The following is a 13,400-nucleotide window of genomic DNA, read 5'->3' as shown; positions in this document are numbered from 1 at the left end:
GATATGTTCTTAGTTTTTCTCTTTTTGTCGATTCTTAGGCATTAGTGCCTAATCTATATTATATAAAACTCTTCCGTTACTGAATGACTGGCAATGCACAGCGGAAAATACTGAACGTAGAAAGCTATTGGTGTAGGTTCCTAGTAGTGTAAGGGAGCACTAAGAAGGGATTTCCTGACATGCCCACGGGAAACGGATTTTTACTCAAATACGAAGTTGTGGGCAAAAGCTAGTTAAATATAATCTAGGAATTGTATATAAATCTAATATCCTATTAGATTATGTATAAAATAATGCTTTCTGTAAATAACACACGTCGTTTAAATGAGAATAATATTCCTTACTAGCTGATGCCTGCGACTTCGTTCGCGTGGCCGAACAATTTTTGGTAAGGAGTCAAAACTATTAGAGAAATTTAATTAACAGACAAATGTAACAATACCTATACATACAGAAGATGCTAGTCAGACTGAATAATTTTTGTAAGGTCGTCATTTCTATATTCCCTATAGTTTTGCTGTACCATCATAGGTCTACATCAGGTGTTCCAGATCTTCGATTTTTATATCTCAACAGAAAATGCTCATCAGACTGAATAACTTTTCTTAAGGCGTCATTTCAATATTTCCTATAGTTTAGCTGTACCATCATTGTTCTCCAACAGGTGTTCCAGTTTTCAAAATAATTTATACCCTATATGTTGCCCAGACTTAATAGCTATATAACAAAAAAGTTTCATTCAAATCCGTCCACTAGTTCCGAAGATTAGCGTGTACAAACAGACATACAGATTTTTTTTCCATATCCTTACTCTGTTGCTGTGACTCTATGGCCTAATTTTATTTTTATGTAAATTTATTCAATGTACAGGATTTTTTTTCTACTGTTTTATTATATGTATTGATTAAAGGTAACACGTTGAGACAATCAGGCAACAATCATACAGTAAATATATATTTACTTCATAACAAGTTTCAACTAGTCACTTGGTCTAACTAGACCAAGTGACTAGTTGAAACTTGTTTGTAAAGGAGAAAAAAGATAATAACCAGAAGTGGGACAAGTGCCTTAAGTGCGTAAAATTGAAGAGACAAAATAATATTCAAGGGTAAAACAGAAAATAAAACAAAAAACATACATTTTTATATGTATTGAGTAAACTTAGAAAAAGAAGCCTAGGATTTTCCCTCCGAGATGTTTCCTTCTGGCCTCTTCATGATCCATGATACCACCACTAGTAGTAAGCACAAGGTATCTGCAAAGAAAATTATAATTTTTTTTTTTAAATAAAATTCAGTACACTTTTTGGTTGTTCTAACCACTTTACCTATCAAGTAATATATTTGTATAAAATAGCACACCCAATGCGCACTACAAAGTGACATCAATTTGTACTAATTTATTTACTATAGCACAACATATCAAATGCCGACCAACAAGAACTATTGGCGATCCGCGGTAGTTGTGCAGTAAAATACAAATGAACAGTTTGTTGTTTAACTCTTTTTTATAAATAAATTCAATTTCTGTGAAGAAATACATCATAAGGAAACCTGCACTCTAGTCGATAATTTATCATCTAGTATGTGGATTTTGGAAAGCTATGGTAATCCACTGAATTAACATTGCCAAGCCATTTTGTGTTTCTTTCCACTACAATACAACAGTAAGGTAGGAACAATCAAATAAATACATTTTCTTCAAGAAAATGTATTTATTGAACTCTGTTATAAACAGACAAAAGAACAGAAAATAAAGCATTCTTATTTTATTAACTCTTATTTAGTTCCCATGCAGCCAGATCGGACTGTGATCCTATTGTTGTTCAATTGTTTTTATCATGTCCTGGCTCAAAAGGTCAAAAACTGGCAGCCCATACCAGCTTCACTCTGGTAAAAGCTTAATAAATTATACACTTAAACACATTATTATAGGAATTAAATCCACATCATAATTTGTTGTAGTTTTAAAGATCTAATCATACATAGGGACATACAGAAGGAAGAGACTTTGTTTTACACTATGTAGCAATAACAGTTTATATATAACCCATACCCAGTTGAATCAGGGATGTAAACATGCTCTAGCATTACAGATAAATAAGCAGTTCAAACTTACTTAAATAATTTATTACTGATTATTCATGTTTTAATCAATTCCCCATTGAAAATCAAATCAATAAGCCCATGAAAACCAAGATTGGTAGATTGGTAGCCCTTTCTGAAGTATGAAACAGATTGTGAGAAAATGATCCTTGAAATAAGCCTTGGATGGTTATCTATATATGAATATGTTATAAAATATAGTATCATTGAGTTAGTATCCCATAACACCAGTCTAGAACTTACTTTGGGGCTAGCTCAATCTGTGTGATTTGTTATAATATATATATATATTATTTTATAAAGATATAAAACTATAAAAAAAACTAGTGTAACACAGTAAAAAATGTAAATCTTACCCAAACTGTCGCGACGGTAAGAGGTTAGTCCATCTTTCAATGTCATTAATTGGAACATCAAATCGAGGAGATATTACTCCACATTTGTTTAATCTGCCTGTGAGGTTAACGACTATCTTTCCGGCTCTGTGGTCATCAACAATCTCGAATTCACCGATGTAACCGTGCTTCATCATCACAGTCAAAAACTTGACAATAACTTTGGAGCAAGGCCTGATGAGCACTTGCCTTTTGCCGCGTTTCTCGGCATTGTGGATAGATTTAAGCGCATCGCTCAATACGTTCATACGCACCATGGCTGAAATATAGCAATAAGTTAAGGTTATAAATTGTATGGGGACTTCACTATGAACCACAAACGTCAAAACACTTCAACAAGGTTATAGTATGTAAATGTATGATATTTAAACTAAAATAACAGTATCCACTAAACCATCTTAAACTACAAAACAACAAACTCTTATTATAACACATAAATATACACTTTTAGCAATGATTACCTAGGATTTAAAACCCGCCTCTACAATCAGAAATGACAAGACGGACCAAAAAGAAAGGTTCTTGACAGAACATGTCAAGTGTTGCCGTTGCGAAATAAGTTTAGCATCATGCAGCAGACACACTTAACTTGGCATTTTGTTTTATTGGCTCTATATTAAATGGATTTAATAAGTACTTCGTCTAATACGGAGTATTACTACACATTTATCCCGCCAGAGTATAGCACTGGTATACAAAAGGTTTGCCGCCTTAATTTAGAGTACTTTATTAATCCTTTCATTATGTAAGAATTCGTATGTGAAAATATACAACAATGTAGCATATTTGGGTGCCGAAAAATTGGGAAAATTCGTTTTCCATAAGATAAAAAAACTTCGAAAACTATGGACTACGCCTCACGCTGTAAAATTTTCGAGCCAGTAAACGGTCGAAAAGAAGCTCAGAACACGTCACACGTGAAGACTTATTAAAATATAGACTTCATACAGGTAAGATCTTCAGTTAAAATCAAGTTTATATCAGTTTATGACTACAGTTGACCAAAAAATTCAGGACATAACCTAAAATAGTGCTATTATTTTCAGGATAATCCACTAAATCAATCCTTTTTCCTTTAAATTGTGGTGACAATTGCGTAGAAGATATTTTTGGTCGTAAATCTGCAACAATATTGAAAATTGGCGCTTTTTGCCTCCATTGGCAATGTTTATGTACATCAGTTGTACCAGTAGCGCCATCGCGCTGAGCTTTGCGTAATATACCGTATTCCATGGCTATATCTTGACTTGACTCTCGGTCAACACTTCAGCCAGTGATCGACCTAATGGTTAGTAGCTCTTTGAGAAAATCTAAATTTAAAATTTGACTTGAAAAGTCCCTGTTGATAAACTTCATCTGCTGGTTACGTGCAGGATTGTCCTAAAATTGCCCTTTAAAAAGAATGAATAGTCATAGATCACTATGCCGGAAATACTGAATGATGATGCGATGACTATGTTCCTGTTCATCCATTCATTTTTTTTAGCATTCATTCCGAGATTCGTTCATTCAGAGCAGTTTGACATCACCAGAGTTTCGATGCACGCTTCGATTCTTGTTCGTGATTGTGAAATAAAGTTGTCATAAAAGTTTTAAACTTCTCAAAAGCAAGTTATTTAACTACAGTGAATTGTTTTAAAGATTTTAAGTGAGTGGCGAAGTAAAGTGCATCTTGTTTATGACATTTAGATACGAGTAAAACAGTTTTAACGATACAGAGAGCTAAGTGAACTTGTGACTGTTGCTTGTTGTATACCTTTGAATCAAACACATCGCGGGAGCAAATTTAAATGTTGTGGTTTTGGTGTTCCTAGCAACGCTTAATTTTAAACATAATCATGTTTACAATTAGTTTAATTTGTATGTTAGACTTTTACATGTCGTCAAAATGTAACAAAGCAGTGATGAAGTGATAGTGAGATACCTTTAACTTTACGTGTCATGGAAGAGTTGGAGCGGTTATTCAAGATGAAACCAGTTATAGTTATTGGGACCCTTGTGTTCCTTGCTGGTGTGATTCATACCTCAACCTCTCTGGACACAGGTAACTTTACTACTTATTTAATATTGTTATTTTTATAAGCTTCACTGGTTTTACAAAAAAGTTGCCTGCATACGTCCTAGATCGTTATTTAGGGTCTTCAAAATCTAGAAATATATATTTTTTATTATTTATTAATAACTAGCCCTATCATTACAGTGTTACGCATTGTTATCATCTAAATTAAGTATAGGATAATTCATATATATCATAGGTTTTGTGTACTCAGTCAAAGTACAGTTGAACAAGTCTATGTTATTAGCGATCTTGTTCAGAGCTTTACCGCCCTTGAGATCGTATGTGTATCATATTATGTATTTAAGTACTTTACACAATGACAAATAGGGTCATCATCCCAGGCTGGCAGATCATAGTTCCATGTTAGGGCAAGATGGAAAAAGATGAAATATTAGTATCCAATAATACAAATCTCTCTAACAAAGTCTGTGTGTGATTTGTCCCTAATATAAATCTTTTGCACTGGGTATTTTTTACATAATAAATAAAATTTTAATCCAAATTAATTAGGTAAAATAAGAAATGTATAGTAATAGTATGTAGGTTTGGATGTACTTAGTGGTTTATCTACTAAACCAATCTTTAAAGTGTGGTTATCACAGGCCCAGTAGCTGGCAGTCAGTGAAGGACAGTTACTGCCTGGCAGCTACTGGCTCCATGAAAACAAAGTTGAGCCAGTACTGAGCAATCAGTTGCTGTCAGACAGCTATTTCAACTATTCTTATTTCTACTGACCACTGACCTTCCCCAACTCCCACAAGGACAGCTACTGGGTCGTCACTCACTCCATATGAACGCAATTAGACAGCGGACAGTCAGTGACAGGGACAGGAGCAGATTTTTTCTTTTTCATCGTAAAAAATAAACCTATAGTAATTATCTCAGCCTTAAAATGGTGGTGGCAGGATGTAGGAACAAGCAACAGTCGTATATATTTTCGAATAATATCACACTGATCAGACATATTGCTGGCCTTGTGAAAACGCAATGGGTCAGAAACCCAAGGCAGAACTAGTAACTTGGTAGCTGTGTACTGCTGTCTCCTAATGTAGACCCAGTAGTGAGAACACAGCAGAATATACAGTTGCTATCTACTGGGTGGTAAAAATCTGGAATTATTATATTTTTACCCAAGCGAAGCCAGGATGGGCTGCTAATAATTTCTCAGAATGTTTTCTCAGCTGCAATGTGCAAGCACAGACCTATACTTACCTTTTCTTCTCCACTGCATACAGTCTTCAGCATCATTAGTAGCCAGGCACATATCCTCGCACTAGCACTTTTAAGTGTTTTCTCTTACTACCAGGCCTGTGTGTGTGAACTTGTTTTTTTTAATGCTTAAAACCCAAGCTGCAGCTGCACTAGAGACCTTGGCTAATTTCAATTGCGCATGACAACACTGCGCTGGTACGGCAACGACTTTAGTAAACTGATAAATTTAAACATTTGTTATATATATATATTTGGTTTTTCGGTGTTCGTATTGAATATGGAAACACGTTTTTATTTTATGGTAATAAAAAAGTAACTGCTAATGTCACACACAAAGATTATGTCACGGCTCCGGCGCCAACAAACCTTACCGCTGCTGTTTGTTCGTAACATCATATCTCGAGTTCTCGCTTTTCTCGAGCTAAATTCCTCGAGAACAAAGCCAAAGATTTCCCGGGACTTCTCGAGCCGAGAAATGAACCCTAATGAAAAATGAACCCTAAATCCGACTAATTTCATACAAAGTGGCAGATTGGGCCAGGCACGCTCTGTCTAGTTTCGAACAGTTCACCAAATTGCTGATTTTTTCATTTTGGTAAATACCAACTACGCAATGTCAATACATTCGCGTCGCCATATGTTAGAGTCCGGCGATAGTCAAGCGTTTCTAAAACCATTTTTTCATTTCAAAGGTCAGTGTCCAAATCCAAAATGGTAAAGTAGTGTGAATGTTGTAGTTTTTGAGACAGCTCAATTTCCAACTAGAATTTTTAGGGTTCCGTAGTCAAATGGCGAAAACGAAAGCCTTATAGTTTCGTAATATCCGTCTGTCCGTATGTCACCGACTTTTTTTAGTTTCTTTAAGGTTGAAATTTGGTAGGTCTTTAATATACCACTACAAAATTATGCAGATTGATTTTGAAAAAGAAATATATTAAGGGTAGCACTCCATGCATGTAACTGAGGAATGAATTTTTTTTAGAATAAGTGCATAGCATTGTGGTGAAACATTGGATAAGTCTTTTAAATGATATGGAGGTTTTTAAAACAGTGTTTTGATAATTCCAATAGGTACTTTGGGAAATAATTCCTTCTGAAGTAGTACAAAGTCTGTCTCCCTTTTATTTTTAAACTATGCACTGAAAAATTGCAAAAATGGTATATTATATAGAGAATTCAATAAAAACTTAAACGAAAATTGGTTTGAACAAAATCGATCAAGCAGTTAACGAGATGTGGGAAAATTTCGATATTTACATATACTAAAAACATGATGAATTATACACCTAAACCTTCCTCTTCCTGAGGAAGGTTTAGGTGTATAATTCATCCGTGCAGTAGTTTTTGAGTTTATTGCGAACAGACAGACGCAGTAGAGGCTTTGTTTTATAATATAGGATTTAGGTACATTTGTACAATGCGTTTTCAACATTTAATTAAACTTCAACCTTATAGTTATGCCGACCTATTATATAATTAGCATATATGTTTATGATGACTAAATACGTATTGTATAGGCACGCTCACGCATATAATGCTGCATGCATTATATGCGTGAGCAACAACGTGAAACAAGTTTTTTATTGCTACGGAACCCTTCGTGAGCGAGTCCTACTTGCTCTTGGCCGGTTTTCTGACACCAAACCAACCTTACTTAAATGTTAGGGGGTATGTTAGAAAGTAACTTAATCAAGGGCCATAACGAACTTCGCTAACTTGAGAGTGGTGCTGAAATATTCAATGACGAATTAACGTTAGAACTCATAATTTGCTTGTGCATACGAAGGTAGTTAATGTTTGTCAATTATTCAAGAAATACAGAGCCTGTGTTGTACCAGGTAGTACATTATAGATGACTCAATGGTCTTTGTGTCTGAGTAACACTTGACAAGCTGTAGGACGTGAGGGCAAAATGCATTCACAAGCACGCACGCTGAAACTACTTTGCTATTTGTATATATGAACAGAAAGCAACAATCGATTTTTTATGTCATACAGGAAAACACATTATAAAAACTTCTTATTTGGAGTGTGTATGTTTACATACATGTACCTAAATATGTATAAATCCTTAAAAGAAAGATGAGAAAACATATTACACAGACAAGAATAATTAACAGGTAATATAGTTACACCTAAATAGTATTTAGTACAAATAAAATGAATTTACCTGTTATTCCAGAAAAATATGCAAACGAATATTGATTTATAGTATTTTACAGACCTACACTACAAGACTATTCTGAACTCTGAAACTACTTACGTTAGACAGGTACTACTTACTTACCTACTTACATAGTCCTGTGAAACTCAAGCCGAAGCCGACGCAAGAGGGCTGTGCTGGAGGCGGTAAACATCGACATAAAGGCCCCGAGTCTTGATGCCAGCACAGAAACTCCTTGTGTGGGGTTATTAATACTAAAGCACGTCCCGACTGCGTAAATACAGGCAATAGAGTGTAACACCACATCCTCAAAGTCGGCTGAACTGAATACTACCTACTAAATACCTACCTACATCTCTCAAGACTTGCTCTATCATTCGGTGTCTATAATCAGATATAGTAGTATTTTTTATCCGGTCTGTGCTCTAGTAGTGAAAGTGCATTATAGGCCTCACGTAGGCTAGGCATATAGGTAAATAACGTAGCCGGTGCTACTGCGGCAGAGAGCCTCAAAAAACGTAAATATTATTGATAATAAATAAATTTTTAGCCTTTTGGGGTGGAAACGCTAGGTCCATGGGGTTCATCAGCTTTTTCATTTTATTTCGAAAGGGCTAGTCAAGGTATCTCGCGACCGAAGGAGTTGGAAGCTATTTTGGTCAGAGACTCAGCATTGCAGTGCAAATCGGCAATGCTGTAAGCCTTTTGAGCACTTTGCCGCAGGACAACTGGCTTGAGGGGCTATTTAATTTGTAATATACATATCAATACTATATTATAAAGAGATTATATTTGTAATGGATAAACTCAAAAACCTGCCTTTGCACCGATAAATCCCAAGGTTCGATCCCCGGTCGAGACATGATGGAAAATGATCTTTTTCAGATTGTCCCGGGTGTTGGATGTTTATTTTACATATATGTGTTTGTTATAAAATATGGCATCGTTGAGTTAGTGTCTCAACACAAGTCTCGAACTTACTTTGGGGCTAGCTCAATCTGTGTGATTTGTCCTAATATATATTTATACATATACTTATATTTATTTAAATATACATTTAATATTAGTTTGTTTTTAAGTTTAGAATAGTTACTTAATTCTGATTATTGACCTTTAACGACACTACATATAAAATAAATAAATATGTATAAAATAACTTTAATAAATAAACATAAATAAAAAACTAGATGACATAACTCATATCAATATTGATTACAAATTTTCGTTCGTACCTATTTTTATCATGGGCTTTCGAAGACATTTTAGATAATGTAACCGTATTCAGAGAATCATTGGCCCCGGAAAGATTTCACAACATCGCCGCTGAACTCATAAAATTTTATCAAGTAATAAATTAACTACAAAGAGATTTTGTTACTATACATATTTAAGTATTTGAAATAAACTTATCTTTCTAGAAATTCGCAAGGGAGCGGTGTCTGTTCAATGTAATGTAATACAAAATACTAAAGACCACTAATGTAATTGCCTTCAGGGTTATTTTGTCTGATATTATTTTCCTCCCCTGCTCTTAAGCAGTTACCGCTCACTTTAATGATAATCGTAGAAAATCACGAAATATTAACTAAAAATAGGCATCCAATTTATACCACCTGTCCCATAATACACACAACAAACGGACGTCGTTAGATATCCAGGTGACGGGTCCCGGAAGGCGAGATGACATGCAGGGGTGACGGTGACCGCAGCAGCCCTTCTTAATTATTCAAGTGACCCAACCAAATCGTGATTGTGTAGATACTCCGCAAACACGTGCTTGGGCTACATGATCTTGATTGACAAGATGATGCCGCATAATGTTCACGGAATCTATTGTAGAAGTTCGTACAGTCAACATCACATAAGCCTACTCAAAATGATTTCAAATTCGCTTACTATTAACTACTGTTGCATAAAATTCGATGCGGAGTGATTTGACATGCGGTTGGCTGTATATTTTACAGCGGGCCGCCTGCCTGACGTCAACCATACTTAGGAATGCTATTGCTCCCTAACGGTTGCAAAAACTGTCCCTTAGTCACCTCGTATCACTGGAACATATGCAATAGTAGTATGGCGCAACCTAACACCACATTTTTAATGTTTTCTGTTTTTATTGATTTTATTTAGTTCTGGCCTGTGGTTTTGACCATAGTCATTCATAAATACGGTAAACCAAATTTAAAACGTGTACCTACAATAATAAGATTCCACAAGGTTTTATTGGCTCAAGTTTTTAATCTCATTACGGAATAAGTAATTTAACTTCTCCAGTAAATAATTTACGTCTCAGAATACGAAAAGAGCCGTGCGTGCAGAGTGTTTTCAAGATTTTACGACAGCCGTTTCGTGTGAACCCGCTGCGAGCGCCTAATACCTAATCGCCGATAAATTATATAAACGCTACCATTCAAGTTTCCTCGCTATATGTTTACATTTCTCAATTCCATCGCCCTTGCCTTGTCAAAAACATTCGCTAAACAACTGTCATTAATAAAGTAGCGTTAATTAAATGGAAGACGCTTATTCGGTGCTTAATTTCTTTAAATTGTTCAACCGTAATTAAGCTTTTGATAACTAAAGAAACTTAATTAGAGTTTGATCATGGGCGAAACGAAAAATTGTGAGAGCATAACTTGATTAATTTTACAAATGGACGCATAACTGTATTTTTATCGAAATGTGCAGTGTTTTTACAAGCTTTTATTGACTAACTTGCAACGTATGTATGAATGTCACTATGTTTATTCGGGTGGTCGTCTTGCAACTCAATTTTGAAACAGATATCATAATGGTATTGAGCTGAAATGTGACACATGTTTCGTTTAGCGACGAGGGAACTCCTCAACAGTTTAACGCACTTGTGTAAAAATATTACTTTAGGCTTCCATACAAAAATAAATCAAGAAACAGTATCACTCGTGCGTCTGTCTGTCCGTCCTTCTGTCACAGGCAATTTGCTTCGAATCTACTGGAATTAAACTAAATCAGGTGGATTGTGTAATCATAATATGTCCCAAACAGATTGTGCAGAATATTTTTTTTTCAAATTATGTTAATTTTGGGGGTAAATTAGGAACTTTTATTAATTGTAAAATAACCATATTATTCATGAAATAGACGAAAATTGACCATTCCCATTATAACTACCATCCATCATCTCTTAACGCGATCCACTCTACGACCTAAACTGAACTGCATCTCAAATTCGTACCATCGACTTAATTTTTAGTATGAATGTGATTCATTTTAGGTGCCTAAATTTAATTGAGTTCCATTGGAATCGTTCTGTAAAAGTTGATGGTAGGCCTGCTGATCTCCGAAACTACTGGGCCTAAAAATAAAAAATAAAACAAAAGACCTTTAGTTTATTGCTTGTAGAGTAGTAAAGAACTCTATAAATTGAAAATAAAGCGGTAAACATAATACAATACGTTTTTACGGATCACTAGGTAGCACTAGTAGTAATTATAGAATTCATTAGAAATTTGGTATTATGGAACCCTCAGCACGTGAGTTCAATTCGCACCAGTTTTTGTAAAAAACATAATTTTATATATGTTAACTATGACGTAAACGTATTTTAGAACCAAAATAAATTTTCTGTCGAGTCGAGCCTGATGAGGTTGCGAGCAGCTGACACGAATAAAAGGATCGATTAACTTTTCTATTTTTACTCGTGGTCGTTCATGATGTGCAGTCAGCCCTTTGCCCGCCTGACTGAAATGTGACTGGGATAAAACAAAGGACACCGACAAACCAGCTACATTGAGGCCTGTGAGAGCTTATTTATGTTTTACGTAATACACAATAACTGTGTTGTAAGTAATACTTTGTCGATCAGTCTCCAATAAATAATATGAAATCACGATTAATATTCCCGCACTGACTGCATTACTTATCCCAATCCAACTTAAATAAAATAAGAAATCATTCCTTGACTAGGTCAATATAATTTTCCTATGTTCATTCAGCATTTATCGGTTCACTTGTTACTAACCCCTTGGGGCAATAGTATATATTTCTGAACAAAAAGTTCTCAAGTGCATAGTAAGGAGTACTGGAAATATTACAGCAACAGTGATGCGGTCAACGGCCCATACCACAATCCACAGTGCACGCGTGACATAGCTATAGGTTACAAATTGTGTTAGGCAGTACTTACTTGGTCGACTATTCTATATCGATTGCTCGTTTTAAAAGTTACAGGACATGTCGCCCGTCGTCGCACTATTCTTGCAGGACATTGATTTTATTCATGGATGTCGAGGCCTGGTCCCTCTGTAAATTATAAATCAGGTTCTGACCTAATACAATAAATCAATACCAAACTGCAGATTTATTTTGATGAATGCGCACTTTTTTATTTTAATTGATTTAAAACAGTACCAGCTGGTAACCGCATATTCCGTTGCCATTTTTAGCGAGCCAGATAAACAAGTACGAAATTAAGCGAACTTGAAATAAAAGCAAGCCTTGTTCTTGTGCAGAAATATTTTATTATTGTGTTAGTGTTTTTTCATTATAGTTACCCCCAAAGACAGAATTATATTAATTCCGCGTTTAAAGGTAAACAAACTGTGGCAAAATTTTTATTAAAAAGCACGCTCATTTTGACCTACAGATTATCTTTCGATTCAATCCAATGACGTGACTTATCTATATCACTTACCGTGGTGAAATCAATTTTGTATTTTTTACAAAAAAGATTCATTTAAAATTTGGTAATTATCACGCAAACTGCCTTATAAATGAGTAAATTATAATTAAATAGCTGGTCAAGTCAGAATGTTCACCTTCCACTGAAGATAGAACGGAACCAATTTCCATGATTGAGTAGAGAGTAAAGGAGGGGAGAATTTCTATAAGGAAAAAGAGAAAAATCAGGAATGGGATACAAACTCAGGAATTCTAATGTTATAGATATTTTTTTTTCTAAAAGTAATTATTTTATATACAAATGCACAACCAAAGAAAAAATACTATGAAGTAAACAGACAAAGCCATGTATACCTCATTCTTCGTAACAGATTATGAAATTTTCATACTACCACACCCAGCTGAATGATTGATCGACCGACAACTTCCAGATGTGGGGTGGATTCGTAAACAAAACCAATGTTTTGAGTAACTCGTTAGTTCAATCAAACTATACAAACGAAATGTGAGTTTCCGTATTTCGACATTTCGTTGTTATTCAATTCTCTATCAATCGAACATTTCCAGGTGCAGGCTACGATGGATGCATAATAACAGATACACAGACACGTAAAATTTATAACTCCCCATTAATATGTTTGACGTGTCAGTGTATCTGTCGTACATATACGTATGTCCATGGCATTGTATCAGCCGATTGGCTGAACCGATTATAATGTAGTTTTTGTTTTTTATTTCAAAGAGAATTTAATCGAGAATGTTCTTAGCTTTATTGAAAAATATGCGTTTGGAACCCGTCAGCTCTT

At 35.0% G+C, this 13,400-nt stretch overlaps 2 protein-coding genes across 8 annotated transcripts in view; one reads left to right on the top strand and one right to left on the bottom strand.

Annotated features, from left to right (window-relative positions):
- Positions 1-1,135: 1,135 nt before the first annotated feature.
- Positions 1,136-3,098, bottom strand: LOC128683791 (small ribosomal subunit protein uS8A). Its single transcript, XM_053769747.1, has 3 exons — positions 2,962-3,098; positions 2,462-2,759; positions 1,136-1,255 (listed from the first exon to the last, which is right to left on the bottom strand). Exons 2-3 carry the CDS (start codon positions 2,755-2,757, stop codon positions 1,162-1,164), a joined length of 390 nt encoding a protein of 129 aa, XP_053625722.1. The 5' UTR covers positions 2,758-2,759; positions 2,962-3,098; the 3' UTR covers positions 1,136-1,161.
- A 910-nt stretch (positions 3,099-4,008) lies between these two features.
- The window catches only part of sdk (sidekick), a 43,713-nt gene continuing 34,321 nt past the window's right edge, over positions 4,009-13,400 (top strand). For 6 of the 7 annotated variants that reach the window (XM_053768764.2, XM_053768754.2, XM_053768745.2 and 3 more), the window contains exon 1: positions 4,009-4,544. In XM_053768764.2, the coding sequence (XP_053624739.1) occupies positions 4,442-4,544 (103 nt within the window). In that variant the 5' untranslated portion in view covers positions 4,009-4,441. The remainder of the gene's footprint in view (positions 4,545-13,400) is intronic. The other variant, XM_053768775.1, reaches the window with a different exon arrangement.

Source organism: Plodia interpunctella, chromosome 3 (genome assembly GCF_027563975.2).
Source record: "Plodia interpunctella isolate USDA-ARS_2022_Savannah chromosome 3, ilPloInte3.2, whole genome shotgun sequence".
Lineage (NCBI taxonomy): Eukaryota > Metazoa > Arthropoda > Insecta > Lepidoptera > Pyralidae > Plodia > Plodia interpunctella.
The sequence above is the reverse complement of the archived record's forward strand: the minus strand, read 5'-3'. Positions and strand labels throughout refer to the sequence as shown.

Bases quoted from the DNA above. Each gene is read 5' to 3' on its own strand.
- LOC128683791 (XM_053769747.1), bottom strand. From the start codon at position 2,757: ATGGTGCGTATGAACGTATTGAGCGATGCGCTTAAATCTATCCACAAT. The intron at 1,256-2,461 runs GTAAGATTTACA...TTTTCTTTGCAG, and splicing joins TTACCGTCGCGACAGTTTGG to ATACCTTGTGCTTACTACTA.